This window comes from Patiria miniata, unplaced genomic scaffold (assembly GCF_015706575.1).
Source record: "Patiria miniata isolate m_02_andy unplaced genomic scaffold, ASM1570657v1 HiC_scaffold_1, whole genome shotgun sequence".
In the NCBI taxonomy this organism is placed as follows: Eukaryota; Metazoa; Echinodermata; class Asteroidea; order Valvatida; family Asterinidae; genus Patiria; species Patiria miniata.
The window spans coordinates 28147123-28161207 of NW_024037047.1; the positions used below are offsets into that span (position 1 = coordinate 28147123).

Genomic DNA, 14085 nt, shown 5'->3' on the forward strand with positions numbered 1-14085 from the left:
CCTAACAGCACACACAAAGAGCACACATGGAATCGCAACCCACCCTCTCCAGGACAGCAGCAATGCTTTTAGGAGAGTACTCTAATGCAAGATGCAAGATTTGTGCACAGAGGTCTTTGATTTGTGGAACCACATGTCATTGCCCATTCAATGGAGAACCACATTGTTTATCTTGATATTTATTATATGGAGTACACATCGGAATATCACCATCTCACTCTTCAGAGGAAATAACTTTGTTTGGAAACTACATTACTGTGGAAAATATTCTGGGAAGTATTGATTTGGTAAGTTTCATTTGATTTCTTTAGTCATTCGTCCATTCTCTTTAGGATTGTCCTTCCGTTAATGGCCTTTTTTTCACTGGCCAGTGATAAATAGACTGAGAAATAGCCTAATGATAAAACTAAAATAAAATGGGTTAAGACTAGATGTGAACATAAACTTTAACCAAGGGAAATCCACTGATTCTTTTTTTTATAAATGTGAGTTTAAAGACAACGATAAAAAAAAAGTTGGTCAAAATTTAAACAAAGAATTAAAGATCATAAATTTTTAAGAAAAATTAAAAAAGACTAAAAATAAAAAGAAACAGAATTAAAAAGTCATTAAGAAGAATACTTTACACTAGACCTTAAGTAGAAATTGATAATCGCCAGCATATAAAATTAAAAGTACCAGCTCTGCAAATTGAAAAATAAAATCCAAAGAGAACATTGTGTGTAAATAAAAATCAAAGAACTAAAATAGAAGGCTATTTCTTTAAATCAGGTACATGTCAAATTCGTTCGGAAAAAAACCCTCTTTTTAAAACCTCTAAAATAATAAAACCTTTAAAATTTCGTACATTTTTAAGTACCTTTCGAAAGTCCATTTCTTTCATTTTAAAGTGGACTGGGACTTTCCCCTGAGTCCCGTTTATAAATGGAGTCGTTTGCAGAGGCTATTCACAACAAAACTGTAGATTCTTAAAATAATCTACAGCAAAGTGTAGATACGTAAAATAATCTACAGTAAACTGTACATTCGTACAAATAATCTACACTTTTAACAATAGTGTGACGTCACAGAAATAGGTTAATGAGTAATAAAGTCTGTCATACACCAGCCAATATGGCCCATCAGGCTGGCGTTCATCTCCGGTTTCAATAGCATGAAACGATTGAGAAATATTTCTATTCCCCCTGGATGGGATGCCAGTCCATCGCAGGTTACTCCCCAGCTAATGCCGGTACCCATTTATACTCCTGGGTGGAGAGAGGCAAGTGGGGGTGAAGTGGATTGCCCAGGGACACCACATTATGACCAGCAGCTGCATTCGAACCCCTGACCCTCTTGTCGGTGACTACTAAAATAAAACACTTAAAAAATAGGCCAGGCTACGGGCCGGCTATGGACCTGCTCGTTGTCCAAATTCTGCCAAAACAGCGGGAGTTGGATTCTAGATGATTTTGGGGCAGTATGGTGAATGCAAAGTTCCATTAGACGACACAGTTTTCTCATCGATAAGGGATCGACACTCTATTCTTTTCAACTGAACATAAACTTAAAAGCGCACTCGCGTCAAGCTGTTAGTTTTCAGTTTTATTTTACCACGAAAAAAAAAAGTTCCAGAAATTCATGTCCGGGTCTTTATTATGAAGCCGATGCGGGCGACTAGGCCTACAGTTTAGCAGTATAGCACAACCAGCCTATAAAGCTGCACCAAAACACCCTGCGAACGAACAAGGCAATGCCATGGAATATGTTGCTGCTTTCATTTTCTGCCTCACAAAAGCCAACCTTGGCTATGGAAATATTCACGGCACAATGAATAGTAAACGCAGTGAACCCTGAAGGGACGAAACGAAGCACAATAACCCTATTTAGCGAACCTTCAGTGGGTGGTTTTTATGTGACGGTGTGCCGTAAAAATGCAAAAAGTTCAGTTCCGCAGATGCGGAAAAATACGCGCACCACGGTGACTACGTATCGGTGACACGCCTAGTAGTAATTGCCTATCGGTAGTAAAGTAGTGTAGCGCAGTATAGCGCGGTCAAAGGATTTACTCAAGACAATCACGACACTTAAAAAGTGTTAAAGGACACTGATTTGGATTCAGTCCATTTTCGGATCAACCAATAATTTTGCTGGGCATCCATTCTGTCTACGTGGTTTCAAACAGACATGAACTCTGTAAGTACTTAATGTGTACAATTATTTAGGCCTATAGTACATGTATACACACGTAGCCTCGTAGGCTTACTTGAACATGAGTACCTCTTGAACTTGCATGACGTTAATGAAACATTTGAACATTGAACATTTTGTAAAAAGCCCTTTTTAAAAACAAACTTCTTACTTTGTTATAGACAGGGAAATGTAAGCATCATGCACAGGCTGCACTTTTTCAGTGGAATCGGAAGTTGTGTTGGTTGGTTATTGTGTAGGCCTATAGTATAATGCCCCCATTTTCGATTTGTATTTTCGGTCTTTTCTTGCCTACTTTTGTCTCCTAATATACATTACATATGCCCACATCAACCCTAACGTATGTTGACCCCGGCAGAGGCAATTTCATTAAGAACCTTTCAAAATCCTACAGAATCCAACAATTTCTACGTTCTCTCGTCGCATGAAACATGAAATACTTGGAAGTTACATAAATTAGGCCTAAGTATAGGCATAACTCACGCGAACTTGCGTGAGTCTTGACTGGAATAATTTTACGTCATTGCTTAAAATAGGATTTGATGAAGACACAATTCACAGTATGGCTGGATTATTCTGTATACTGGGGATGGTGCAGAAACGATAAAGGACATGCAGAAGGCGAAACCGTCATAACATACTTTTTCTCTCACAAAAAGTTTGCAATTAGAGTTATCTGTTATATAATTCTTCAATTATCATAATATAACAGCAGTGTAACAATTTCTGCACCACGCATCTTTATTTACCATCAGTTATCATCATGATACATCATGATTGCAATGGGTTTCATTTTTTAGGCCTATAAATAGAAATTGCTCACATGGCAATATGCGTACTGTACCCGGAAGTGCACTGTTGGTCGTTGAGGGGGTAGCAGCCGTAGTATTCACCGGCAATATCTGAAAGTCAAAAGACAAACTTCACACCGTGCCTCGAAGTTCGAACTGAGCAGTGGCAACATAATATGTACAATGACTTAGGTTGAATGTGCCATCGCCAACCGGAAAATGTGTCCGAATATCGTGACTTTGTCTGGACAAATCTAGCCTTTCGCCCAGGCCATCGTGGCTTAGAGCGGCGGAGTTGCGAAGACCCGAAGCGACTGGAGCAAAGATTAAGTCGCCGCTTTGAATGCGGGCAAGTTAAGTCACGATGGCCTTGGTGAAAGGCTAGGACAAATCCTGTTCATTTTTGGGGGTCAACCTTTGGGGCAGTATGACGAGGGGGCCTTTTGTCGTAACTAATGTCCATTTTAGTGAGCTCAAGGGCTCATTTCATGCATGGACCTGCTTAGAAATGCGATGAGCACATTAACTAAAGATTTACTCAGCAATGCTGGGATGGGTTACCGGCCAACATTTCATGTAATATGTAACTAAATCTTGGTGTTCCCACTCTCCAAAGTTGAATTTCCTGAAATTGGCATATTTTTCCCCTGAGATTTCCTGAAATTTCCTTAGAAGTTTCTGGGGTTTTCCTGATTTATTTCCTTAAATTAAGGAAGTCACCATGGTAATTATATAAAAATGTCTGTTTCTTACCTTTTTAGTTTCACAGTTTTTCAAAGAAAATCTCTTTCGAAGCTAGTGCGTCCTCATCATCTGCACTCGCTGTCAAAATTGTTATGCAGACTTCAGCAAGACTTTCTTTTCAGATTTGAAAAGAAAGCCAAAGTTTTAGGCCAACATTTTCAGACACCATCTCAATTTTCCAAACTGCATGTCAAACCTTTTCAAAAAAATGTTCAGCATATCGTTAAGGGATGTACGTGCATGGTAAGGGATTGGGGTGGAGTTTAGGAAGATAACCGCTATAAAGGGTCCATCCCAGTAAATATATAGGCCAAAATTCCGTTCGCCGAGCTCATGAATAAAAGTTATTCACTCAAATTCTACTACACTAGAGAGTTCTGAGAGCCATGGAATTGGGGAATTGAAGAGATATGGCAATGAACCTCCGACCTGGACTTAATTGTGGCTTCCAATTCGGAGTATTTTGGATGCAATTGGGCCCGAAAGTGGCGCTATTTAACCACGTTGTGGAGGGATCCTTTTTCAAGATGGCTACTTTTCCACTTTGGGAAACATCACTCGTATTAGGGGTGGTCTTCTTTGGGTGAGAATTTTTCAAAAAGTAAATGGTCAACCCAACAAAAATTGAAAAGAAAATGAAAGATAACCGATGTTGATCATCATTTACGGTGTGTAGCTGTGAGAGTTCTGAGTATTTTTAAAAAAATTTCGAAGTATGGGCATTTAGCACTAGTGTTTATAGGAATTTTAAAAATGGGGTAAACCCTTAAAGTAATTATGTGTATTATGATGATGCCCCTATACTGCTTTTCGAGTTTTCCCACGGCCGGTGGCCGGTGGCCGGAACGTGAAGGGAAAATTTCCAGAATATTTCATTTTACACCCAATACTGGAAGAAATCATCTTGCTACATGGTATACTGATTGAAATGTTCATTATTCTTCCAATTATTTGCGCGGTTATTTTCTTCTAACCAGAGAGACGGCAGAAGAGGTCGGGCCGGGCAGAGGGCTAGGGCAGCATCGTACCCGAATCGAGCTCGCAGAGCACGCGCTCAAAACGTAAGTGGAATAATAAACGCTTCTTAGGCCTATACAGGGTGAGTAAAAAAAAACCCAACGAACCCCAAATGTCGGGACTATTGTTTTTTTTAAGATCTGCATGTAGCACTTCCAAAATTTAGGATACGAAAGCCCAATTCAAAAGCTTTCTTTTAGTACAAGAATCATTCAAGTCACTCATGTACTTTTTAAGTTAAGTAATTTTAATCACAAACACCGTTTTAAATATATATCTTTCTAAAGACACACTCTGACTGTGTGCTAAATGCCATGCTTGTATCATCAAAATGATCAAAGGCACAGACCCATCAACTATCTGCCCTACTTTTTTTATACTCTTTTTATAGTTCAAATCAACTTTTAAGCTTCCAAAAAATATCTTACTCGACAGGGGACCGGGAGTGTGGCAGCCCGGAATGCCCCGATCGGCGCGCTGGTCATATCGCGGGACGGCGGCAGCAAATTCTACCCGGAGGGCGGGCGGGACAGACCCGCTAGTTCCCGCCGGTCTGCCAGGGACCCGTCACCCATCCGTCGGAAGAGGGATGATGACGATCTAGAGTTTGAATCCAAGCATCCACGTCCACTCGGAGCTCAGGCTGTGTATTATAACAATAGCTTCGTTGAGAAACCAGACTTTGGCGCGGTGAGTATGTGGTTGCAGGCCAGTAAATTATGGCCCTATATATACGCCGGCCAAACACTATTTTCGTGCCCTCAAATTCTCCGGTATTAGAGCATTTTGAGGGCCGTGAACTTGAGGATTTGTAAAAAAGGGAGAGGGGAAGCCGTGGAGAGAACTGTGAGCTTGTATTCTGTGAAATTTGGATGAAATTAGACCCTAAAATGGCTCTTTTTGCAATGGAGCGTAGTTGTCCTTTTTTTTCAAAATGGCGATGGGCTTCAGGACTACTTTTAGGGGTGATTATTTTGGATGGGATTTTCTCCCAAAAGTCATTGGTTTACCCCAAAAAATTGAACAGAAAATGAAAGATGATGAAATAAGCTTTAAATTAGTGTGTCTCAAACACCTTGGAGAGCTTGCCGAGATCACTTTAAGAGAGAATCCCCCTATATTAACCTGCAAAACATGACGAACCATTTCATTGCTACTAAGGATCACAATCATACGGACACCATAAAGTTCTATTCACTTTTGAATGAAACCCTTCAACAACACTTAAACATCACATTTAGGCCTATCTTTATTTTCAGTCTTCTTATCGTGCCGTTTGCATGCCATTTATATATTTATTTTCAATATCCCATTGTCATTATGTTAGGGCCATTTCATGCCAATGCGAATTGTTAGATTCATGATCCAAACAGTGGTCTTAGAAGTTTCAGTGTTTTGGCTGCTTCAGCATCAAAATTGTCCATGATTTTATTATCAGCGGTCAATTCTATATTGTGTAAAGTTTCTTTGTTGATAAAGTACACGGCAGAAACATATGTTATGCACAATTGCAGACAGCCGAACTTTGGTTTCCAATAATCCTGATGTGTATCACAGCAACAGCGCCCTCGCTTGTTGTGAAATAGCAGCTGCAGCCAGATGCTTTATACATAGGTCATCATAAATTACCCAGCATGCCATCCCCACTTCCTTCACAAGATTATGTGAAGCTCATCTTCCCTTCCCATCCCCCAGCACCCTGTTTGCAGGGCGGGGGTACGAGTGAAGGACATGATCAGGTGCACTTTACTGAAAATGTTACTTCATGGAGTACAGTAATGCAAATTTGCAGGATTTTTTTTAACAGTTAAATTAACTGCAAGGAACTGGTAAAAGCTTGGCCGCGCTTAGCAACCATAATAGATCTTACCATCGTATAATACAAGAAGCAGATAGGCATTGATTGTTTCTCATAATAAAGACGGGTCACCAGTCTAATTGGTGCAAATTTTGAAAGTAAAATCAAAACTCAGTGCCAGTAATCTGCTTCGCCTTCTGTTTGTCCATCAGTACGATATGCCCATGCGCAGACCACGTGATGATGATGACGATGATGGCGGAAGTGAAATGAACGACCCGCCCCTTTCTCCCCAGCAAGCATCATGCCGCTCCTTTCTCATCTTTACCTGCGTGGCGTTGGTTGTCATTGTTGTGGTGGCTTTGGCGATAATCCTCCCCGTTGCACTCGTGGCAAGTAAGTAATAATAAGAAATTGATAAATACAATATAAATAAATAAGATGATTGCTGTATTAGATTTGAACCGAGCACTCGACCCTTGCAAGTTTGTTGATCGAGTGAGACTTTGTACTGGAATCCAGCAGGGGTTCGATTTCCCTGCACCCGAGCAACATTTTGATTATTTTACTTGTAAGTTCGCAGCCTGCTCAGCTTATACACTGCTGACAAAGTTACATTGACGGAAGAAACAGTATTAACATTAATAAAAGCACCTTACCGCTTCCTGTCGCGTTGGTATTCAACAATGGTTTGCAATTATGTCGTCAAAAAGATAAGCACAAAGTCATGTACAAACTGAATGAAACGAAAGCCGATCAATCATTATTACGCCCGAACCTGATGATTCATGATTATTTCGTTATTTCAATGTCTTTCTTATCAACTGCTCTATGCTTTCGGCCTTTAATTGTTTTGCTTTTTTTACAACAAAAATGGTGGTTGTTTTTCAGTCCACTTCTTACAATTAAATTTAAGTTTATAATCATCTCTTCTTCCCATTCTCATTTCTGTTTCTGCAGGTAACTCAAGTGGACGTAAGTAACAAACAGCAACATAATTATTATAAGATGGAATTTTGCGTCGGGGTGATATAAATCGAATGAGGTTTTGCCCTTCACCGACGTTTGAGTAACACACTGAGTATACAGTGTTTAAACGTCGGCGAAGGGCAAAACCTAATTTGAGCAACATAATTATAGGCTACCTTTTTCCGAATCTCTTCATGTTTTTAATTTCCATTTTGGAACTCTTTTTGTCTGCCTGTTGATATTCGTGAAAACGTTTCACTATAGAAGTAATATTTTTATTAGTTTGTGAAACAAATCATTAAAAATTATTCTTATGTTGTCAGGGGCTACTTTAGGGGGGGGGTGTTCGAATCTTACACAATACTATGGAAATAAGTAGGAATAACAGTTATCATAATCACCGACATGAACAAAAGCTGCATATAATAATAACAATATATAGAGAAAAAAATATTCTTTGTACTAGACTCTTAAATTATGAAAAACTAAACAGCGAAGAATTTTAGGTACATTGTCCAAAATGTAAGCCCATGCCAAGATAGCACTTTCGTGCCCAGACCCGTGATTGGTGCAGAAACGCTGTTTCTCTTTTTACGACCGCCAATCAGAATGTGGCTGTTCACACTTTGGACCAATCAAAGCACGTCATTATGATTTTAACAATCATCTGGGGAAATGTATCCTGCGCCGGGACGTAATGATACAAGAGGGCGCTATTTCGTCTGAGAAAAGCCTTTCCGTTTTGGGGCCGCAGTAGACGTATTTCAAGGGGTAGTATGTCCTCGGGTCTTGTAAAAAGAGGGACACATAGCTTAAAATGATTTTAATCTTCCAAAGTTAACATTATAATTTGTTTGGAATTCGGGCGATTCACAATGCAGTGCGCCACCAAGAGTTTGCCACGGAGAGTTCATTTTTCCCTGTGCATTGTGGGAGATGGTCGACAAATTCGCAGTGCGAGGCATTTGAATTTGTTCGTTTTTTTCCGGTCAGTAGTTTCATAAGCATATTATGATTCGAGTATATATGTCTGCCCTTTTCTTTTCGTTGTATCAATATGGCGATTTTTGATAAGGCGGCAGAACACTGTGCCCCAATCTTTAACAAATTAGTTCAAATTGTCTACTGACACTCATTCAAATGGGCCATGTTTTGTCGATCGTAAACTTGAAAAGATGACTCTCCATGGCAAACTCTTGGTGGCGCACTGCATTGTGAATCGCCCGAATTGGTAAGTTAGGGTTCGAACATATAGCTCTCGGATGTTTCACTACTTCTTTTTTATTTTTTCAATTTTCCCGCCAAATTTAGCCACTGTGACGGGAACGGTGCAACTGGGTACCGCCTTCATTACTGCATATGATAACGTCGGGTCAACCGAATACAATAACCTCGTGACCGACTTTACGGCAGTGGTAGGTGCTTTCTGTTAAGCATTTTTGTGTTATCACTGCAATTTTGTTTTTATTATATTTCGATCATATAGATAAAACATGGTGTTAATTGCCCGCAAGGTTTGTTTATGCTATGTTTTTTTTTTAACAGATAACGAATTTAACTTATGATTTTGTAAGTTTACCTTTGTATTACAGATGCTTTTATTTATTGCTTGATACAGTCATGTACACCAACAGAATTCTTCAAAACAATATAGGAACACTTTGTTTGAGAACTGTTTACCAATTCCTATTGGTCGACAGCCCGCCACGCGGGTAGTTTTAAACCGCCGATAAAACATCAATTTCCATATAAGGATATTTTTAGTACGACGTGCGCGAGGCACATACCATAACATGGCCAGAGGGGTGTTTCACAAAAAAACGAAGTAAAGTTGTTGTACAAAATCGTTGGCAATTTGTGGATTTTTGACTTTTTACCCGAAAGGTATTTATCCGCTTCCAGGCCCCCAGCCCGACCGTATTTTGTTCAAAACTGGCCAAGCTCATATTTATTCCATTATTAATGCACTTTTTATTTTCACCTTAACTTTTTAGATGGATGGGATCTTCCAGGCAAGCACCACATTTAGTTTCAGCGAGACAAAGGTCACGGATCTAGCGTAAGACATAAACTTACATTTTCATTAGTATCCTTCAGATGTAAGAAACTCCCGTTCGATTTTTCTTTTAACACGTAGGCCTTAAGAATGCGTTTCCTTTTGATTCGTCATCGTCTTGGTTATCATCACCGATCTCCGTATAAAAATCCGGATAGCCCATCGGCTGTTAGAAGTGAGGTCACCGTCATCCGCCATATTACTACTCCAAGAACAAAATTGTGTCAAGAATTATATCTTATTTAATTGACATGTAGGCCTACACTGCCATGGTCCATTGGTTACGGTGTTTCAGTGACTCATGTACGATTGGACGTGGGTTCCAACCCTGCCAGGAACATGTTGTTTGTGCTTGCCTCTCTCCACCTAGGAGTATAAATGGCTACCCGTGAGGGTAGAGGACCGAATGTGCACTGATATCGGCTGCCGCGTGGTCCCGTGGCCTGATGAACGGGGTAATAATTTTAAAACGCTTTGGAATTATTGATACGATGGGTTCTAATCCGCAACGCTACTAGCCTTTAGTGAAGGCCCGTGCGGCTACCCGGACACGAAGCACACCCCGGAGCCGGCACGTAGAAAGACTAGCACGAACGGTGATGCCGCGAGCCTCGCCGCTCGTGCGTCAGTCTTTTTACGTGCCGGGATCCGGGATGCGTGTCCGGGTGGGCCTTGACTAAAGGCTACAACGCCACTGGTTTAATTCTAGGTCAGGTACGACCACGTCTACCGCCACCACACTAGTCTCCTTCTCGCTAGTCTTCAGCTCGGGCACAGAAATCACCCCGCTTTTCCGAAACAACGTGTACGGCTTCGTCTACACGGAAATCAACAAAGCGGTGTCGCCTTTCGCAGCTCTCGCCGTAGTGACAGGCACTTTGAGCATCACTGACAGTAAGCTCTGAATGGATCAGTTTTTAATCAAACCTTTCTTTGACGACCACTTTTTTTTAGCTGCGGCTGAGCAGCTCTACAAGTAGCCATATGTCTCTAGCCGTTGGTTGGTTGGTTGGTATCAAACTTCACAAAATGCCCTTTTGGGCCATCAATCACCTTGTCCCTTAGGCCCTCCCAACAACACGTGCCTCTGGTTCATGGCCCTGCATCGTTACAGTTACATAAGTCTCCACTGATCAGCTGTTAATTGCTTGCGGTCGTGGAAATTTGGGTCACAGAGCAACCTCCCCCCCCCCCCCCCCCAGATGTTTGTACTAAAACACTTTGCAATGGGACTGGCACTGCACTGCACACAAAATGTGGTGTTCCACATGTACCTAACATACAGCTATAAAACGCTCCATGCACCAACTGACAAATAGGAATCCTTCATTTCAATTGACAATCACTGTCGCATGAATAGTACTAGTAGTGCATTATAAAAAACACACCGACTTTTACATCATGTACATGACTTATAGGCCTAGTATGTTTACAGTTGGGCCGTAGCTTCCGAGATCATTTCGAGCTTGTTTTTTTTGTGGTTGGCAAAGAAATTGCATTGGAAATGTATTATGACTATGCCTGAACGATACAGATTGATTAATTTTAAGCTTTCACCATCGTTGTCCTGACGAGTAAGCCTTGCGGAATATTTTCTTCGCAGGTTGCAACGTGTATTGCCAGAATGCCGGCGTCCTGAGTGTTCTGGACTGCACATGCACATGTTCGTCAGGTTTTAGCGGCAACACATGTCGTAAGTAATACTCCCAAAAGTTCATCGATTTTAGTCATCCTCTTTCGTGAAGAAAAAAAAATTGTTGACAAGTTCACATTTTTCTTCTGAAATACGACAGTTCTCTATTACCCACTGCCCCAAGAGCACTGGTGATCCCCATCTTTTGCGAACTCTCATTGGACGGATTTTGTTTACCACGTGACACGCGGTCAACACATGCGAGTGCGCATGACACACGCGCGCGCGCCCGACCTACCCATGATGCTTTGCGACATACCTTTGCAAGCATTGATATATGGAGATCAATGTTTGCAAGTTTGTTGTGGAGGGATTTATAAGCGCCACACCGAGCGAACGATATTAATTAAAGGGAATCTACATCATTGGCTTTTGCTGTAATTTTCAGAAATGAACTATTTGAGGGGTTAGTATAATAGATCAAATATTGTTTGACATGTTTGAAGTTTTGTGTTCGAAAATGCTGGAAAAACCAAGAAAAACAAAACTGTTCAAGTAGTCTGGTTCCCTGACTCCACTAAGGATAAAATGGATCAATTTATAGTTGCCGGAAAATTGTAAGGTAAGGGAACCAGTGCAGCTGGCCTGCATCCGTTCATGAACATGTAACAAATAGCAAACAAAATTTGGACTGTAAAAAATGGTAAATTTGGAGCAGAAGTTGAAAAATAGTTAGGTTTTTCCAACGGTGGTCGGCCGACCACCGTAGGAAATGTATACAAAAATACCATTCTCTTGAAAATGACTTCACACCGTGTGCCATAATTTTACAGGATGCTTTAGACTGTCATTTACCATCATCCTAGTAAGGTATTTTGTAAAAACTTGATAGTTTTATTTTTCGATGTTTGCAAATGTTGTATATTCACTTTAACCGATACTTTCTCCCGAACTTAACTTCCCTTTCAACTGTTCGTTTTACTGAAACAGTGCTTGTAATTGTAGGCTCCACATGATCAACGTTTAGACTGGCAGTATCAAGTTTAGGGTCGGGCGGCAAAATGAACTTTGTCTCAGATAACCTGAGGCGGCTATTTTTTCCGTCCATATAAAGTTATCATTAGCAGGTCCATAACCACTGCTGATTGTATGTGCCGTAAGAACCATTATCAAAAGTTTTTCTTCATAAGTAAATTTTGATTAAAATAGGTTGGAAATCTAATTAAGCAACTTTACATGAAGATAAATTCAGTTGATATTGTTCCGCACACTGCAGGCAAAGGGCAAATCTCACATCAATATTTTCCGCACAATCTTTTTTCTGTTGAATTTGTGATTTTGTTTTTCGCTTTACAGAGACCCCAGCATAAACTTGATGACGCCAAGCTGTGCTGTCGAGAGTGCACGGTCATGGATGCTGCAAAGGTTTAGAAGAACAGAACGTCATAAGAGGGCGCTATTCATCCGGTCAAACTCCTTGTGCACTTGACGAGGAGAATTGATATAAACATATAAAGTTGTATCTTTTACTGCTAACACTCAAAGATTATATTATCATTTTGCCTTTTGTGGGGGGGGGGGGTGCTAAACGGCACAGGCGGTCGATTTTGTTAAATATTGAGAAAATGTGAGTTACTCCTGCTGTATTTGTTCCTCCTAAACAAAAACAAAAGTCTGTTAAAAGTGTTCTTCAATAAACTTCTTTTTACAGCAAAGTTCACTCGTAACGACAGTCGCATAACATTTCAACGCCCAAAAGGCGCAAAACTCATCACATCTACATTGCATCCAGTTCAAATTATTTTAACCAAGAAAGCAAAAGAAAAAAAAGAAGGGACACGCGCCGGCATTTAATTAGGCAACCATTTGGAATTTGTAGCAATGATCCTACTTTAATTATGTCAAGAATAGTAGTCACCTTTGTTAGTTTTTTTTTTTTTTTTTTTTTTTTAGATATATGTGTTATTGAGTACACAGGTTGTTGTTATACCATGTGGTAGATCCTACATGATTGACTACAAAAGAAGTAGCCGAGGAGGCCTAACGAATTGCCAAAAAAGTTTTGTTCAAGTTTGGCAACCGCAAAAACGACAACGTATCTGTCATTTCTTGACACAAAGGAATCATTGTAACTCATCTTTTTTTTAGACTATGACACAATTTCCTTGGTCCGGATTCGCAAGCATTGTCTGAAGGGTTGTGGTGTATTTATAATGCAATGTAATCTTCTTATAGCAAGTATAAAGTGTTGGTTTTGTCATTGAGACATATCATATACCCAAGCTAATTTTGGTGACAGGAAACGGCCCGATCTTGTTTTGCTATGTAAATATTTGGGAAATTTGGAGGTGTGATCTTCTAACACGTGTATTTTTATTCAAGCTATGCATGATATTTATCAAAAAAATTTCATAAGCACATTATTAATCGAAAACAGTCATGTTGAGGTGTACATAATATAGTATACCTGGAGTATAAATATCAACTGAGTAATGTCAGAAAAAATATGTCATTTATAAAGTAATTGATTTTTGACTTAATTATTAGTTTCCTTATATAGAGGGTGGGTCGTGAGGATACCCCCTCCCTAAAAAAAAACCTTCATAAATTAATTGGCTACTTTACTCAACATATCAAGAATGTTTCTACAAATTAATAACTTGGTGCATGATAGAAAAATGTATCATATTATCTTTCTCCTTTTTTGGGGGTGGGGGGGGGGGGGTTGGGGTTGGGAATGCCCAGGACCTTCCCCACGAGGCTAGCGTTTAGACCCTGAGCTAAACACGGCTGTCAGACTTGCACATATTCGTCACCGACACCACGAACTGACACCCTCTGCATCACATGTGTACAAAAAAAATAAAATTCAATTTTTTTTTGGCAC

At 40.1% G+C, this 14085-nt stretch overlaps 1 protein-coding gene across 1 annotated transcript; it reads left to right on the plus strand.

The window, feature by feature from the left end:
* The first annotated feature begins 1417 nt into the window (after nucleotides 1–1417).
* Nucleotides 1418–13879, plus strand: LOC119727612. Its single transcript, XM_038199569.1, has 10 exons — nucleotides 1418–2175; nucleotides 4703–4786; nucleotides 5178–5432; nucleotides 6753–6936; nucleotides 7501–7515; nucleotides 8821–8924; nucleotides 9504–9568; nucleotides 10275–10459; nucleotides 11169–11258; nucleotides 12555–13879. Exons 1-10 carry the CDS (start codon nucleotides 2167–2169, stop codon nucleotides 12566–12568), a joined length of 1005 nt encoding a protein of 334 aa, XP_038055497.1. The 5' UTR covers nucleotides 1418–2166; the 3' UTR covers nucleotides 12569–13879.
* The last annotated feature ends 206 nt before the right edge of the window (nucleotides 13880–14085 follow it).

Coding starts and splice junctions, on each gene's coding strand:
- LOC119727612 (XM_038199569.1), top strand. Junction 4,787..5,177: donor GCAGAGCACGCGCTCAAAAC/GTAAGTGGAATA, acceptor CTTACTCGACAG/GGGACCGGGAGTGTGGCAGC. Junction 5,433..6,752: donor AGAAACCAGACTTTGGCGCG/GTGAGTATGTGG, acceptor TTTGTCCATCAG/TACGATATGCCCATGCGCAG.